The sequence below is a fragment of the Eublepharis macularius genome, chromosome 2 (genome assembly GCF_028583425.1).
Source record: "Eublepharis macularius isolate TG4126 chromosome 2, MPM_Emac_v1.0, whole genome shotgun sequence".
NCBI classification, from domain to species: Eukaryota; Metazoa; Chordata; class Lepidosauria; order Squamata; family Eublepharidae; genus Eublepharis; species Eublepharis macularius.
Window position 1 is genome coordinate 211695215 of NC_072791.1, and position 17865 is coordinate 211713079.

The 17865-nt window shown below is 44.6% G+C and overlaps 1 protein-coding gene across 1 annotated transcript in view; it reads right to left on the reverse strand.

Annotated features, from left to right (window-relative positions):
* The window catches only part of MAP2 (microtubule associated protein 2), a 284313-nt gene that overhangs the window by 67001 nt on the left and 199447 nt on the right, over positions 1 to 17865 (reverse strand). Inside the window, exons 5-6 of the mRNA XM_054970128.1 lie at positions 16729 to 16842; positions 14307 to 14384 (exon numbers count right to left, since the gene is read on the reverse strand). Of these exons, the coding sequence (XP_054826103.1) occupies positions 14307 to 14384; positions 16729 to 16842 (192 nt within the window). The remainder of the gene's footprint in view (positions 1 to 14306; positions 14385 to 16728; positions 16843 to 17865) is intronic.

Sequence of the window (17865 nt, forward strand, 5' to 3'; positions counted from 1 at the left end):
ACCCTGGTCTTCCTTGGAGGTCTCCCATCCAAATTCTAACCAGGGCCAAACCTGCTTTTCTTTCAATATCTGACGAGACTGGGCCAGCCTGGACCATCCAGGTCAGGGCACAGTGAGTTTATAGCTCACCCCAAACGTCTGTGCAGCTGAAGTTCCCTATATTTTCAGCACCACGTCTGCAACGGGTCTTATATGATACTGTTTGAAGAGACAGAAGGTAACATGCTGAATTTTCAAGGAATCCACCGTGCCTGCCTAGTAGGCAAAGGCAGGAGGGGGAGAGTAATAGGCTGGCTCAGCTTCTCCCATCCTTGCTGCTTCCAGCCTTGCTCGGCAGACTCCCAATTTCTGGCCTCTGTTCATCCACAGCTCGGAATACTGATTGCATAAACCTGATTTCAACATTTGGCAGGAATGATCTGCCAGTGACGTGCTCAGTTCAACGAATGCCTCCGGGGCATATAGCACAGTGAATTCCTGGTATGCACAACAGGATCGCATGCACTGAAACTAAACAAGTTTTTCTCTTAACTTTTCGGCATGCAGCAAAATAAGAACATGTCCTTCAGTTTGCTTTATAATGAACTCTTAATTTAAGCGTTTAACGTGACTGGCCGTTCACTTATTTCTTATCATTTAAGACTTAAGCATCGGAGACCGGCACATCAGCACAGCTAGTCTGTATCCCGTGCAGAGAAAAGAAACAGTAGAAAATATCCAACTCTTAAGAAACTTGGTGCCCACCAACTGCTCTGGAATCCACAGTGGCAAGTTCGACCAATCGTGAAGCAGCATGCTGATGATGTCACCATGCCAGCCACATGTGGAAGCAACCAACCACTGCACAGCACCTTCCCCTGCAGTTTGGACTGTGGTGTGTCTAGGAAGAGCCTAAGAGGTTCACCTCCCTCCCTGCCAACGCATTACCTTTCGACACATGGAAAAAATCAATGGCCACTTCAATCTCCAGAGAAAGCCCAGGGCAAGGATGACAAGAGTGGCAGCTTTTAACTAGGCAGGGGGGAAGGGAGACTAGTACGAAGAGAGAGAACGTGCACAATCACATAGGCACAGAAGGCACTCCGGTCTTCTTCCCTCCATCATCAATGGGCCATTCAGTGAAACAGAAACAAAAAAGACAGGGTTCAGATCCTATTGAGTGGAAGCTGAGAACAAGACAGAATGCACTTTTGGCCAGCAACAAGCCAATCAATGGTAAAATAGGGGGAGGAGGCAGCATGAGATCCTCACTGAGGCTCCCACCAGCCTCCTACTAAGTGTGGGGTTATGCAGTGTCCACCGGCCGGCTGCCCAATATATGGGTACAGCACGGGGCTGTGTAGTGCCCATTCGTTTGCTGACCCACGTATGGGTTGCAGTACATTATCTGTCCACTTCCCTTCCCCCTGTATGTTGATGGGCAGGAATCTGGAACTGACCCCATCTTGGGACAGTTATTATCTGTTTGTTGTTTTTATGATGAACTGTTGTTTTATGAATTGTTTTAATATTTGTATTCTATTTTTATAATCTGTTGTACCTCGCCCTGAGCCCGCTTGCGGGAAGGACGAGTTAGAAATGTAATAAATAATAACAACAACAACAACAACAACAAAAACAATAATAACAGCAGCAAGACTAGCATCCACCTTCAGGCCTCTTCTCTAAGCACACAGAGGGAGAAAAGATTACACGGGCATTGTGGACTCCTTCACTGGCTCTGGTGCTGAAACCAGCAGATATTCCAGGCTGCAGAGAAAAGGAAGCTTGATGACTCACCGGCAGGCTGGGTTGGCACTGGGTGCGAGACACAGTGGAGGCGGGACTAACCTGGAAGAGGTGGAGCGTCCATCCCTGCTCTGGGCCAGCCTTGTGCTCAGAGCCATTCCGCCTGAGCATCCGCAGGAGCATCAAGTCACCCTCCCACCCTCCGCTATTCTGGATTGATGGGGGGGGGCACCGTCACAACTTTATGGGTTTGGCAGTTTTTGTGGCATTGGGCCGGATCCCAACAGGGCGAGTGGGCCTTCGGGACTGCTCACCCCGACGGATCTGGGTCGCCAGGCACAGCAGGCGATGGAACAACGTGTGCCGAGGTGTGCCAGTGGGAGGCTGGTGAGAGATGCATCAGTCGGCAGCCAGGCCCCCGATGCCAACGAGGATCCATGCCCAGATGCCAGGCAATAAAGTTGTGGCCATTTCTAACCCAAACATGTGATTCTTTAGCTGGAACGCAGTCTGACATAGCACATGTCAGGTGACAAAGGCCAGCTTTAGCACGCATGAGGTCCTTGCATGGGACTGGCGCCTAGATGGTCTTAGAAGGTGTCCCAGGCACAGCTGAGATTTTGCACCATCAGATGCAATCTCATGCTGATGGGGGTGGGTGGGTCACATCCTGCTTCCTCCTCCTATTTTGCGGCCGTTTGGCTTCTCGCTTGCCAAAAGAGAGCTTTGCCTTGCTCCTGGTTTCCCCTTGGTAGGATCTGAATCTCATCTTTACTGTTCCCCAAGACACCAGTCATTTTGCTTAGCACCTTCCTTGTAGCCATCTCTTTACTTATTACCATTGCCCTTTGCTACTCAACCCTAGTTCTCCATTTCCCCTCCCTGTCACACAGCCTTCATGGTTTATTTCATGCCAGCAGTGCACAGGGAATTTGAGAGGAGCCAGCCCCACCTCTTTGCTGAAACACAACTGTGCCAACAGCAGGAGACCAGCTGAGCTCTTCCCAATGGGAACAGGAGTTAAGCATAGATCGTTATCTAACAAAGCCCATTAACACAGAGACACTGTTATGAAACAATGCAAACATTTATTGAACAGCATCAGAACTGGGTTCTGAATGCAAGTTAGATAAATGGGATGGCCAATTCTCTTCATTTAGTCTTTAAAAGGTGTGTTGCCAGACAGCGGAATCCCAGGAAGTGCTGTCCCTATCACAGGACGAGCTGTCCCTATCACAGCATGCCTGTGACCGATACAACCAAACCAGTCAAGCAGCCGTCTGCAACGGTACAGGAGACGGGCTTAGAATAATGAGCTGGCAACTGCACAGCAGAGCAGCTAGATGCCCACTGGCTACTTCAGCCGTTGGGTCACGTTGTAGGCTCCACAAACGGTTGATACTGCCTTTCGAACAGGGTCCATTCTGGCCTCCTAGAAAAAGCCAGACAGAAATGTAAATAATGAGCAATATTCCGCCGAAGCAACAAAAGAGCACATGGGTGCAAGCACTCTGCACATGGTCAGAGTGGTCTCACTTAGTAGCTCTTCAAAAACCTATATATCCTCACCTATATATCCTCCTCCCTTGAGGGATCCCACACTTGAGGATTCACCTGTTAGGGGGCAGAGTGTAGTCGACGGGCTGATACTTACTCATCGCTTGTAAGAAATTGCACTGGAAATCTGCCTGCCGCTTCTTACTGGTGCTGCCTGACGGGCATCTAACCCTGCAAGACAAAACGCGTTATGCGTCTCTGGGCAGCGATCGCAATAGCTGGCGCAGTTGGTGTTCATCCAGAAATGGGGCTGAGCTGTCTCCGCCACTTGCGTGTGGGCCCACATGAGCATGACGTCACATCGACGATGTTTTGCCTGTATACTTGGAAGGAGACCCTTCCTTCTGTGCCGTGCATACTTACCCGGGGCCCCTCTATGGGAGACACTACTAGTCACTTGAATTGTTGAGCCAATGCATCATTAAAATACAGGTTGCAGGGGAAATTATGGGATTGCAGCATTGTCAGGGCTAGAGGCATGGGACTGCTTACCTGCGCATGAGTGCAGTTATCCTTGCATCTCCGCTTAAAGGAGTGGAGCGTCCGGGCTGGTGTTCTGCGGCAGAGTATCTGAAAGGATTCTTAGCACAGCAGTGTCAGCAACAAGCTGTCACATCTGTTCTCACCCTTGGCTCTTTGTGCACAGGGTTTCTTGTTTGTACAAAATTTCCTTTCTCTAAATAGATTCCCGGACATCCAAAACTCCTGATTAGAAAAAAGTCAGTAAGTTCATCTGTTGATGAATGGAAACCCTTCATAGACTATTTATATGAAATACATAACAATGATTTGAAAATTTGTGGATTAAGGGATTTCGACAGGGAAAAAAAGAGAGCTGTTAATTATTAGAGCCAAGCGACAAGTCATGCCTGACACAGGTTGGACACTTGTCAGCTTCCCTCAAGTTTTGATGGGAAATGTAGGCGTCCTGGTCTGGCAGCTGTACTGGAGAGCCAAGATGTAAGACCAGGACGCCTACATTTCCCATCAAAACTTGAGGGAAGCTGACAAGTGTCCAACCTGTGTAAGGCGCAGGGCTTTTTTTCAGGGGGAATGCGGGGGAACGGAGTTCTGGAACCTCTTGAAAATGGTCACATGGCTAGTGGCCCTGCCCCCTGATCTCCAGACTGAGGGGAGTTTAGATTGACCTCCGCGCTGCCAAGCAGCATGGAGGGCAATCTAAACTCCCCTCTGTCTGGAGATCAGGGGGCGGGGCCACCAGCCATGTGACCATTTTCTCTGAGGGCAACCCACTGAGTTCCACTACCTCTTTTCACAGAAAAAAAGCCCTGGTAAGGCGTCACTTGTAGCTTGGCTCTTAGAGAGAGTATAGCTTTGACACGATATTAGTTATATTTGTTTTGGAGAAAATCGGAAACATTTAGTTTAGATTGTTTATTTTAGTTGGGTTTTTTTCTGTTATATGTATTTTTTGTATGTTGATTAGTTGTTTTTGTTTGTTTTATTAGTGTATCTGTAATTGTCATTTTTTAGGCTTGTTTTTAATTATATAAAACTTTTAATAAAAAGTAAAAAAAAAAGAATTTAAAAAGCCACCTCATGTTCCATGTGCACATGACGCAGAGATGTAGCCCATGCTACCAGAGCCATGCAATCCTGGCCTGGATTAGAACTGGGATTACCTGCAGACTCACTGCATAGCTTTGAACTCCTACTGAAGGTCAAAATTTGGGCTGAAGGCTTAGTATATCAGCCAGCCCCTACCTCTGCCCCAACACCCCCTCGGTACCACCCATTTCCGGCCCTAGGTGGGCATGACTGCACTGGAGCAACGTTTACAATGGCACAGAGTGGTCTAGGCAGAATGTCGGCTGATCTCTACATATGGGGCTCAGGTATTACCCTAAGCAACAAAGGGAGTAAGTCTAGGCTGGTCTACTTTATTCAATAGGGTTTACTCACAGGAATGAGGACTGCAGCCTCAAATTAAGTTTAGGATTGTGCTGTCCGCACACCAGATGAATCTTAAATGAATAATGCAATTGTTCTAATAGCTTTACATGGATTACTTTCTAAACTCTTAGAACAAATCTTTTACAGCTATTTGGTCTATTGTAGCAGCGCTGTTTAATAGTAATTTAATATTTAAAATAAAAGTTAGCAAACATAAGAAGCCCTTTTTTGTTTTAAAACTCTGTTTTAGAAAGGCCCTTTGACGTGAATTAGGTCTGTCCTGACAGGCAATCTGAGGAGGGTAGCCCAGCAGAAAAATATTTTTACACAAAGGATGATTTAATTCTAGCCGCTGGATACCCACTGAAGAAAAATACAGATCTCAAAATGTCTCCTAATTATTTCATAACATTTAGCTCTTGCTAATATGTAAAAAGTCCCCGGTTCCAAAATCCTTCTTCAAACACATAATTAATCAGTGACGCTGGCGCCCTGGGCCACTTCCTTTCCCTTCGGCATTTTTATCCCAGCATTTAGAGAGAAAACAGTTTACCCTGCGACCTTCATCTCATGGAGTGTCTCGTAGACAAAGAGGTGGTGTGAGTTGTGTGTCTGAGGCATGGTACCCCTTCTCCCGATTAAGCAAATCCAACTCTTGTCAGAGAAAACGCCATACCCTGAACAATGAAATCCAGCCACAAGGTTTTCAATATCTAACAAAGCTCTAATAAAATCAGATTTGATCTCTTACCTTTCATAGCAGTACAAAGAGGCTCACTCATTCTATTTTTTGTATTTTTTTGTAGGGGAAGCCGGTGAGTAAGATGTGCTCAGCAGCACCAGATCCTTCTCTGAGTCAAACTCTCTCTTTCTCGCTCTAATTTGTGTTTGCTGCATGGCTGGCCACATCTACCTTTGTCATGTCTACTACACAGTGATTTCCACCACAGGGTGACGGAAGGAAATTCCCCTCCCATTCAGGGCTACACAACCTGCTGACAAGGTTAAGGCCATCAAACTGCTGCGTGGGGAAGGGATGGAATTGGAGTGGCAGTTGGGAGTCCCTTCGGAGCCCCCGAATTCAATCCACAAGCCGAAGGAATGTTCGGCATTAGCAAGAAAGGCTCCTTTGAGCCTCCTCTCAAATGATGGAAATCTCTCTTCGTCTGTTCTGTGTAAACTCCAACAATATACTCGGGAACAGATGAAACCTTCTACAGAGTCTGACCCTGGGTCCGTCGAGGTCAGGCCTGATTGGCAGACGCTCTCCAGATCTTGAGAAGTTTTTCACATTGCCTACCGGATCCCTTTTAGTGGGGAATGCTGGGGAATGAACTGGGCTCCTTCTGCATACAAAGCAAATGCTAAACTGCTAAGCCACAGCTTCTTTTCCCCCAGGTTACATTCCCTAGTTTGCTCCCCCCATGATCAATAAACCTGACGAAGTTTTGAATCAAAAAGACTAAATCTAAATCAAGAAGTCTGTCTCTGCTTAATAGATATCTAACTCATAAGATGTCTGTGGTTTATTCCACATTCATCTCCCCTTTACAAATCACATCTAAGTATAAAATTACACACACAGGAGCCCTGTTCACACTGCTTACCTTCACTTGCAACGACGCGGAAGATCGCGCTAAAAACGCGGAAGATCGCGTTTTCTCGTGCGAGATTTGTGTGACAACGCTCAAATCTCGCGCAAGAAAATGCGATCTTCCGCGTTTTTTGCACGATGTTCCGCGTTGTTGCTAGTGAAGGTAAGCAGTGTGAAAAGGGCCAAGGGGTGGACCAAGTAACTGCCTCCCTGACAATTCACACAGTGCAGCCGAAATGAAATTCTACTGGATTCAATGGAAGAGATTTAACATTCCTATGGAAATCGGCAGGATTTAAAATGGCTGGTTGACTGTATCTCTTTTAAAATCTTTTTTTTTTTACAGAATTTTAATAAATATTTTAAAAAACAGGCTAAATCTGCATTTCTGCTGCAAAGGAGAACAAGCATTATGTTTTTTGAAAGATGGAAATAGAGGGCTTGAGAGAGCGCTAGCTTAAAATACAGTATGAAACATACACCTGTACATAATGGCTTCAGTTCTACATAAAAACAGATCCTTCGGTCAATTTACAGACACACACAAACAGAGGGAGAGAGAGAGAGAGAAAAAATGCAAAATGCACGTGATGAATTACTAGCTGTACTACTCTGAACAACTCGATCTACCGAGTCGGAATGACCTGGAGATGGTTCATCTCTTTGAAACACAAATACACAGTTAAATAGATTTGACATTTGAAAGCCTGACCATTCTTGGAGACTGATCGATTGTCATTTTATGCAAACCTAAAGCCAACAGGCAAACAATAGCCCTCATGTTAACGACAAGCATCTGAAAGCCAATTTTACTGTAAAAGCAACGGTGGTATCTTAAATCTCAATCTGAATCGAGATCAGTAACTTTGGGGTGTAAACCAAAAATGTTAAAAGCACACCTGAGACAGGAATGTAGCCAGACAAGCGCTTATTCTCAGTTTGTTAAAAGTGAACACCCAGGCAAATGTTGCTAGTCACAAAAGGGTGGGTTAACATAAGTGAGCCCAAATTGTAAAATGTAAGGTCTGTATGCGGAGAGCTGTTCGGTGACGGTCAAGTCATTACTTCCCAAAGGGATGCCTGATAAAGTAAATTTAACCAGTCACCACATTATTTCCATCTTGCTCTGATGTAATTTAGTTACTTTATTTATAGTCTGCCTTTCTTGCTGAGAGTCCAGGTGGATTAACAGATTTACACACCATGAACTGGCTGGCTTTCACTGTCAGATCAACTTTTGGGTATGGGAAGAATGGCTTTGGGATGTCTGAAAGTAAGGCCATTTCCACACACGTTGAATAATACACTTTCAATGCACTTTAACAATCGATGTATTGTCGAAGGCTTTCACGGCCGGAGAACGATGGTTGTTGTGGGTTTTCCGGGCTGTATTGCCGTGGTCTTGGCATTGTAGTTCCTGACGTTTCGCCAGCAGCTGTGGCTGGCATCTTCCATGATACCAGCCACAGCTGCTAACGAAACGTCAGGAACTACAATGCCAAGACCACGGCAATACAGCCCGGAAAACCCACAACAACCACTTTAACAATCCTTTGGAAGTGGATTTTTTGTTCCACACATGGAAAAGCAGTTCCAACTGTTCACTAAAGAGTATTGAAAGTGGATTATCCAATGTGTGTGGAAGCAGCCCAGGTTCAGCAGAGATCCACTCTATGGGTTGGACCCAACCAGCTTTTCTGTTGGTGATAAAGGGAGGGAGAGGTCGCCTTTGACCACCAAAAAACCTATGTTGGGACTCATGGCAACTGCATGGACAAAAAGATGGCAGGGGGTGTAACAGGAAGAGAATGCTTTAGAGCAGGGGTCCCCAACCTTTTTGAGCCTGCGGGCACATTTGGAATTCTGACACCATGTGGTGAGTGTAGAAACAAAATTGCTGCGACAAGCCAGCTGCTGCAGGAGAGGGACCCAGCCACAAAATGGCTGCTACAGCTTACCTTCAGTCACACAGTGAAGATCTTTGTGCTGTGGAAGCAGTTTCAGCCAAAGCAATATTTTTAAAAATCTGCACGGCCAATCAGTACTCCAATGGCCAATAAGAAGCCATGCTTGGCAAAAGCCCCACTTGGCCCCACCCACTTTCTAAAAACACTTGGTCGGCACCAGAAAAGATGTCAATGGGTACAATTGTGCCCAAGGGCACCCTGTTGGGGATACCTGCTTTAGAGCAACTGGATCTACTTGTAGTGGACTGGATGGAATTGACCTTTGAAGATGGGGGTTAAGAGCTTGAGGGTGCTCCTGAACACAGCCTTGCTGTTTGAAAAGCAGGTTGGCATGGCAGCCAAGAGTGCCTTCCATCAACTGCATCTGCCTCACCAGCTCTCACTCGTCTTAGACTCAGCTGATCTGGCCTTGCCAGTCCATACTTTTGTAAATTTGAGACTGGATAACTGTAAAGCACTCTGTGTTTAGATATCCCTCAAGACTATCCAGAAACTGTAACTGGTTCAAAAGGCAGCTGCCCGATTATTGTCATGGGCTGGCCAGCAGAAACATATAATAACATTCGATTTATATACCGCCCTTCAGGACAACTTAATGTCCACTCAGAGCAGTTTACAAAGCATGTTATTATTATCCTCACAACAATCACCCTGTGAGAGAGCTCTGGAAGAGCTGTGACTGACCCAAGGTCACCCAGCTGACTTCAAGTGGAGGAGTGGGGAATCAAACCTGGTTTTCCAGATTAGAGTCCTGCCGCTCTTAACCACTACACCAAACTGGCTCTTATCTTAAAACTGTTACGTTGGTTGCCAGGTTGTTTCTGAGTACAATTAAAGCCTTTTACAACCTAGGGTGTGCACATATCTGAAGGCCTGTCTCCTCTTCTATGTCCTTGGGTGCCAATGGGCATCCTCAGGCTGCCACCTATTGGCTGTTGCTCCACTTAAGGTAGCCCACCTGGCATCTACAGAACTTGCGCCCTATCCATGGTCACTCCCACCTGGTGGAACAGGCTCCCTGGGCAGGTGAGAGAGGTACTGTTGCTGGCAATTTTTAGGAGGTGCTCCGAGGCAGAGCTTATTATTTGCCAGGGCTTTTAATTACAGGTCTTTTGGAGAGGGGGGCTTTATTCCATTGGTTTTAAATTGTGAGGCTTTTAATTATGACCTGTAAACTGTCTTGAGCCATAAGGATAGGTGGGACATAAATATTTAAATAATTACATACATAATTGCATGGGATTGAGCAAAAAAGCTGGCTGGATCCCACCCACTGGACGTGCTAACTTTGTGGGCACAATAATTCATTAGATGATGGTTTCTAATTGAGCGCTAACTCCCCTGCCTTTAGTGGCTCACCTGACTGACAGCATGCTTCACTGCAATTAGTCATGTCAGGCTCATCAATAAAGCAAGTAAAGAAATAAATAATGGGAATGTTATATCAACCTGAACAAGGAAATTCAAGCGCTAATCTATCCATTACAAAAAATTATATACTACTGTAGTCCCTGGACTGAGCATGCAAGTGTCAGGATCACATGACTGAATGTTTTAAACCTACAGCCTGTCAGAAGCCATTCTCCAAATCCCTAGTTAGCCAAGCCTTCTAGTATAGGGAGGCCGTTTTCACACAGCCATGCGCCCAGAAGATCACGCGAAACTCACAGCATAAAAGAGTCTTCCTAGCACAATTTCCTGGCACGATTTTGTTTGATGGCTCTTTTTTTGACGTCATCGGGTCATTAAAGGGGATCGTGCCGGGAGATCGTGCTAGGAAGATGCTTCATGCTGTGCGTTTGCGCCATCTCCCAGGGTGCGTGTGAAAACGGCTGGAGTGTTGTGATATTTGAACGCTCAGCATGTAAAACCAGAGAATTCCCAGTTCTGTAGAGAATTCATGTAGTCAGATGAGGGCTATACCAGAGGCCTTTTCCAAACAACTTGCTCACCTCTCTTGTTTATACATTGTCTTATGCATATGCTGAGAACCACATAGTGCTCTCAAACCCTGTTATAAAATAATAAAAGTTTAGACTTATTGGCCTAGTAATGGCTGTGAAATATGAAATCAAGTAATCTCTTATGTTTCATGCCATACACTAAACTGGTCACCCACTGATTTCAATGTGCGAGATTTAAGCAAATATTTAAATCATCCATTGAGATCACTAGAACCAAAATGCTTAGCGTTGGCAAGATCACACTCATCCTGACATACTGGCACCAGAACAAATGGTGTGTTTTTTTCGCTACAACAATTTACATTTTTACAAGTATAATTCTGCCAATGGTTGTATTACCCAAGGAACCAACACATTTTTCATTAGTGCAACACAGATGACTTTCCTCCATGAGTATCACTTCTTGGAACAGATCAACATTAGTAGAGGACGAAAACTTCAGATATTGAGACTGTCGAATGAAACTTGCAGCCATCACAGGTACTTGGAGGTGATGTGAAAGAGACATGTAGGATATATTTATTTTTTGCCATGCTTCTTGCCCTCCTTTGATGCCCTCTTTGTTTTAGAAAGAAGACACAGACACTAAATATGGAAGACCATGAAGACAGCATGGTGATAGAAAATGCACAGGATTTTTCTAAGATGGGAGATTCATATTGAAAAGCTACTTCCAAGCTCCTTTGGGATGGTTAGAACTTCTCCCAGTGCCTTGGTGCAGGGATGAATTTTTAAACTGTGCTATGGAGTTATAAAAAACAACATAGTGTTTATGTGTAACGGTGCTTAATTGTCTAATACATAAATATAGATGTACAGGCAGAAATGATAAGAGAAAGAGAAAGAGAAAGAGAAAGAGAAAGAGAAGATATTCTCTCCACAATATCACAAAGTCCTGTTTGCAATTCTTGTGTTGAAGAAAGCTAGCACGGTGTTATCTTGTACTTCTAACACTCATGCCGTGGTCCAGTTGTATAGTAATAGCAGCTGAATACTGCCAGACTGGAAAGTCACAAAGAGACAGAGGCCCACCTCTGCTTGGCATAAGGAAGATTTTTCATTATTAGTGCTCCATGTCAGTGGAGGTATGGCCACAATATCAGTGGTAAACGATACACAATAAGAAATTTCTACCCTTTGAGCTGTTGTCCCTGTACATGTTTAGCTTTAGACACCCAAATTGATCCTATTGGTTGAAGCAGGCTTTTGGTGAACATGTGTCTGAAGACTGTCATAAATAGCTCTTGATTTAAGCTCATACTCCAGTTCTTTGCTGATTTGGGGCTTTGCAGAATGCTAGGGACAGAGGCTACTGGAGCTACTGAGTTCTGCAGCAGAAATGGATCCATGTTCTTCTTAAGGACTGAGTTCCACTAAAAGAAATGTAGAGGGGTGCACGCACCGAAAAAGGATCAAAATTTGACACAGACCGGCCTGGTTCAGTGTTCACAAACCAGTGGGCCGTGGGACGCGCATTTTTCATGGATGCAACGAATGTTGGTCCGGTCCATTGGTCTGTTGGTCTGTGAAACCAGACATCCCGGTGCCGAGCAATCAATTCCCTAGGCAACTTAGGGGAGTCACCTGTATACCTTGTGCTGCCTTTGGAACACACCAATCTTAGCCCTGAAAACCTTGATAGGCAGCTCTGGATGTCAACCAGAGAGCTCCCATTATTCTCTCTGAGAGCAAGCAATATATATAACACCCAGTGCTGAGCCACATTTTCACTTTCCAGCTGGTTAACGAGGGAGGAACTGTCGAAGGCTTTCACGGCCGGAGAACGATGGTTGTTGTGGGTTTTCCGGGCTGTATTGCCGTGGTCTTGGCATTGTAGTTCCTGACGTTTCGCCAGCAGCTGTGGCTGGCATCTTCCAGCCACAGCTGCTGGCGAAATGTCAGGAACTACAATGCCAAGACCACGGCAATACAGCCCGGAAAACCCACAACAACCATCGAGGGAGGAACTGCTTGTTGTGGGAATTTTTTTGGATTGTGCCAGAGGGAGTCTTGGGGTTTGTGCTGCAGCAAGGCTCTGGGTGGGAGCAAGTTTATTGGGTTTCCTTGGCTGAGGGCTCACTCTTCTGTTTAATATTTTTTAATTTCAATTCTTATTTGCTTGTTGGGTGGTGGGCTAGCCTAGGGCTCTTCCAATTGCTGCAAGCCAATGCAAGTCAATTGGGGTTTGCGGCTCCTATTCTATCTACTGGAAGTTTCCTGGGGGCGGGCACTTTGGGAGTCTGTAACTCGGACCGCCAAAATGCAATCTTGGCCAAACTTGGAGGGTGGCTGGAGGAGAACCTGCTGAAGACTCATTGTGAGTTTGCCATCTCTGAGTGTGAAGGGGGTGGTCCTTGGGCCCCTGGACGTGACGGACCATGGACAATGAACTGGTCCACGAACCAGGACTGGTCTGTGAAAAGTTTGTCGTCTGTGGTCCGTGAAATGCAACAGACCACGGTCCGACAGTCTGTGTTTTTTTCCTAGTCTGTGCCTGCCTCTAATGAAAAGAGAGCTCATGTATCTGTAAACGGAAACACATGAGCTCGTGGGCCACAGCAGAATTTGTTATGGCTTATATTTTTATGCTTCACGCTGTAAAAGTGTACGCAACTGTTGGTCCAGAAGACTGTGACTTTCTGAAGAAATCTCAACACAAAACGGCTAGAATATTAAAATTTATTATCCGGTAAAGCTGTCTTTATAGCGAGATGTCAAGCAGAATGTGAAACAGAAGAGACGTGTACCAAATACTGAATGTGTGGAAGAGTATGGGTCTCCCTTTATCTCTGACTGTGGCCAAGAAGAGAATTACTTTGAAGGCGTAAATATTAATGTACTTTTGGAGTTATGATCTTACTTGTGATATTTTGTGTCGTTAGGTTTTATGTATGTCAAGTTTAATTTAAAATAGGACAGAAAACAAGTTCTTTGGCTACAATCAAGCATTAGGGCTGCCAGAATCCAAGTCAGCATTCCTTTTTTAAATGTAAAGACTTTAAAATATATATATAACATACAACACACTATCAAACAACCCTTCCCCTCCCACAGACCCTCCCCTCTTCCGTAGCCTGAAACAGAGGAGAGAAGGAGGAAAGAGAGGCGTAAAAATGAAAAAAAAAATCACAAAGCAAAACAGAAAAGCTGGAGAAGGGATCTTTAGAATCTTCTCCAGCCACATGATATCAGGCAATAATTAAGACACCTTGGCCTGGATCTGGTGAGGGTCTTCTATTTTAAAATAGGCACAGATGCATTTTTCCCCAGGTGTTATTTTTCCTATCTCAGAGCTTCCGCGAGGAGCAGTGACACCTGAGGGGACTTCCCTTTCTCTGCAACCCTTGAAAAGTACTCAGCTCTAACTGCACACCAGCAACACAACACACACACCTTTTTTTGCCATGCTAATGTACACTCTTTAACTGTCACCAAGCACGCATATCCGCACACACACATTAACTTACTATGAGGCAGAAGGCTCACGCCTTGAAAACAAGGCTGACAGAAACACCCTCCCAGCTCTTGCCTGGCTTTCTCTCCTGAAAGATCCATCACTGCAGTGCCCGAGGAACCCCTTACCTTCTTCCAATGTTCCGGTCTGCTCTGAAGCGGGCGATGGAGGTGGGGAAGGAGGCAGGTTGGCTGTCTCTTCAACGGCTAAAGAATGAACAGCGGAAAGGAGACAACAATCAATTACTTTGCTCCAGGGGTATGCCAACTGGACAATCTCCTTTATAGCAGTCCAGCAGCATCAGAGAAGATTTGGGCCGTGATCTGGGATCCTGAGACTGTTCACTTCAATAATGTCCCAGGTCAACAATGAGTGATTCCGCACACGTTGGATAATGCACTTCCAATCCTCTTTATAGATCATTTGGAACGGATTATTTTGTGTGCGGAACAAAAAATCCACCTCAAACGACTGATAAAGTGCATTGAAAGTGCATTATCCAACGTGTGCGGAATCAGCCAATAGCAGGCATTCCTTTCAGATGCTGCAACGTGTCTCCTCCAGTGCTTTACAATCCCTTCTCCAATGCTTTACAATTCTTCTTTGGCTGATTCCGCACACATTGGATAATGGACTTTCAATGCACTTTATCAATCGTTTGTGGTGGATTTTTTGTTCCGCACACAAAAAAATCTGTTCCAAATGATCTATAAAGAGGATTGGAAGTGCATTATCCAACGTGTGCGGAATCAGCCTCTAATGACTTTTAAATAATGAGGGGTGGGTTTTTTTTGTCATATATGCCACCTATATGACTGACATCATTATTCTTACATGCCTTGAAGAAAAGCTCACACACACGCAGAAGCAGGAAAAAATGTTCAAGTACAAGATTATTATTTTAATTTAGGAAGAAACGAAAAAGGCAAGCCAACGACATCAAATACAGGTGCCCAACCACATGTTTAAATCACTGACATCTGAAGGTGTACCATTTTATTAGTTCATATATGCTTAAAATCTCAAGTTTTATTTTCTGAAACCAGCTTCATTTCATATGCAAATATTTCTTCCCAAACGTTGAATTGTGACTACTGGTGATTGTCACAGAGACAAAGAAAGACTCAGACCCAATCAATGAACACAAAAGAGGTAAATGGGACAGGGACTAAACGACAGCACCAACAAGAGTGCCTTTAAGCCCCGCTAATTCAACTGGAAACTTAAGCACGTGCTTAAACCTGAGCTCAGTGGGGCCTTAAAGTACTTTATTTTCTTTTTAGTTCTGGCATCTGACTGCAGAAAAAGTTTCTCTAATAATAAAAATATTTCCACAGAGTTTGGCAATTTATGTGTCTGTATATATCTATAGCTGTCTGTGCAAGTGTATAATTTTACTATTTCCACAAGGAACGAATGTTCGCATTAGCCAGCACACTGCAGAAGAAATTAAAATTGCATTTTGTTGCATTTTGATACTTGGTGTTCATGAAATGTCACTTTTTCCTACACAGACTTCTCTGTTCCTAAATGCAATTCAGCAATTTTCACTGAGCAAATCAGGGGAATCAATCTCTGTAGTCTTGAAGATCAGTTGCAATGCTGGGAAATCTCCAGGTCCTATCTGGAGTCTGGCAACTCTGTTCAAAGCCCTTCGTCCTACCTAAAGAGCCTATCTTCAAATTATGTTGCTCTCCCTCCAGCAGAACCATGTACTTGGAAGGAGGCTTCTTGGACTGGAAAAATAGAAGAGTCCAGTAGCACCTTTAAGACTAACCAACTTTACTGTAGCGTAAGCTTTCGAGAATCACAGTTCGTCAGATGCATTTTTTTCCAGATGGACTGGAAAAAAAGCTTCTCTGCTGAGTGGAGTAGAAATCTATGTAACTGATAACATCACGACCTTGTAATCTGCTTTGAGTCCCAATGAGGAAGGCAGATTATAAAGGAAAATAAGCAAAATAAGTAAAACATAGCTATCTACCTTTTTATTCTGGTCATCAAAGAACTTCCTGCACTTCGAAAACCTGATAGTCTTTTACCGAAAACTTGATAGTCTTTTACCGAAAACTTGATAGTCTTTTACCGAAAACTTGATAGTCTTTTACTTGATAGTCTTTTACAAAAATACGTTGGGGCTGAACCTGGAGCTGTCCTATCAGTTTGCATTTTAACATGCATTAATTTCTTCTTTCTAACTACAAGGGAAGAGGGAAGTTATTCAAAAGTCAAGCATTTGATTTGGAAAGAAAAGTTTGAACGCATCTCCAGCACGCACAAGCCAGGGATCCCAGCAAGGGGTCAGCTTTCCTCAAAGGCTACAATATATGCATTGCTGGAAATCCAGACTTGCCCCCAAGAAGCACAATGACAGTAAGCGATCATGTGGCTGGGACTCCTGTTCTTAGACAACGGGAACATGGCAGCATCTCAGCTCTCCATTCTTCAAATAAACAGCTGAATGAATGAATTAAAAAAAATCTAGGCCACAGCTGCAGTGCAAAGCTGGTCGTTTTTAGCACAACATACAGCTGAGATGGTGGGCTTTACCTAAAGGTAACGGCGCAGGCTGATCTTTGTGCTGGGCTTCTTGTTCCTGTTCCCCTTTCAGGACTGCCACAGCTTCAGCTGTCACTACTTGGACTATTCTTGCAGATACTTCTTCTAGTCCGGACACAGGATTAACAACAAGACAAACAAAGGCACGTTAACGAAAGAGAGCGAGGGGGAAATATTCAACGGAGTCTTGCGCAATCAAGGCTGCAATTCTGAAACCATTTTGAGTTGCGATACTTGGCTTAGTGTACTCCACGTAGCTTACACCACAGCAGGTTCAGGACTACTGTGTTTTTCCGGACTATTTTTTTTCCCGATAGAGCAAAGAAATGGACAGGGCAGATTTTCCTACTATTACAGCTGCCAGCAAATATAAACTCTAAAGCTGCTTTAACCAAAATCCTGAGAGTTGCTGTTAGAGTTGCCAAGCTGAGCAGGCAACTGGTGGAAGGGCTGGGGGCAAGGACAAGGCAGTATGTGCGTGACATTGCTGACGTTGTACTCCGAAGTGACAAAGGGTAGCTCTAAATTGCCAGAAATTCTATAATTTTTTTTAGTTCGTTCCCCTGGAATCGATGATTAAGAAGATGAGGCAAAATAATTTAAATAAATACAAAACAGGTAAATTTTATTCAGAGTTTTTGCCATCAGACCTGTTCAAAATGGCTGGTTTCTGAGCCTCATCGCACCCTTTGACTCAGAGACTGTGCACGTGCACACCCCACTCTGGCCTGCCTAGAAGTAGAATTTTAGAATTTTAAAGATTTGGCAGCCCAGCCCCACCTAGGGGAACAGCTCAGCACAAAAGCTGTCCATCTACCTGTGGTGTACATTTAAATTTTCTTTTTTTTTGCTGACTGCCAAAAGCAAGGAAAAAGCCCTCCTACTTCACCTCCTGAGGCCTCCTTTCCATGGTCTCTGTTGCCCTAAACCTCATCTGAGTTCCACAGCCCCACAGAAAAATCTTCCACAATTTCTGATGGTTGAATTGTGTTTGGGGTTAACTGAACTGGGGTGATCTATCATCCATCAGGTGAGCAGGCTAGGGTTGCCAAGTTCCTTTGCCCTCCCAGCAAGGGGGGGGGCAGCATTTACCTGTGAGAGGTCCTCATGCATACTCCTGGTGCAATG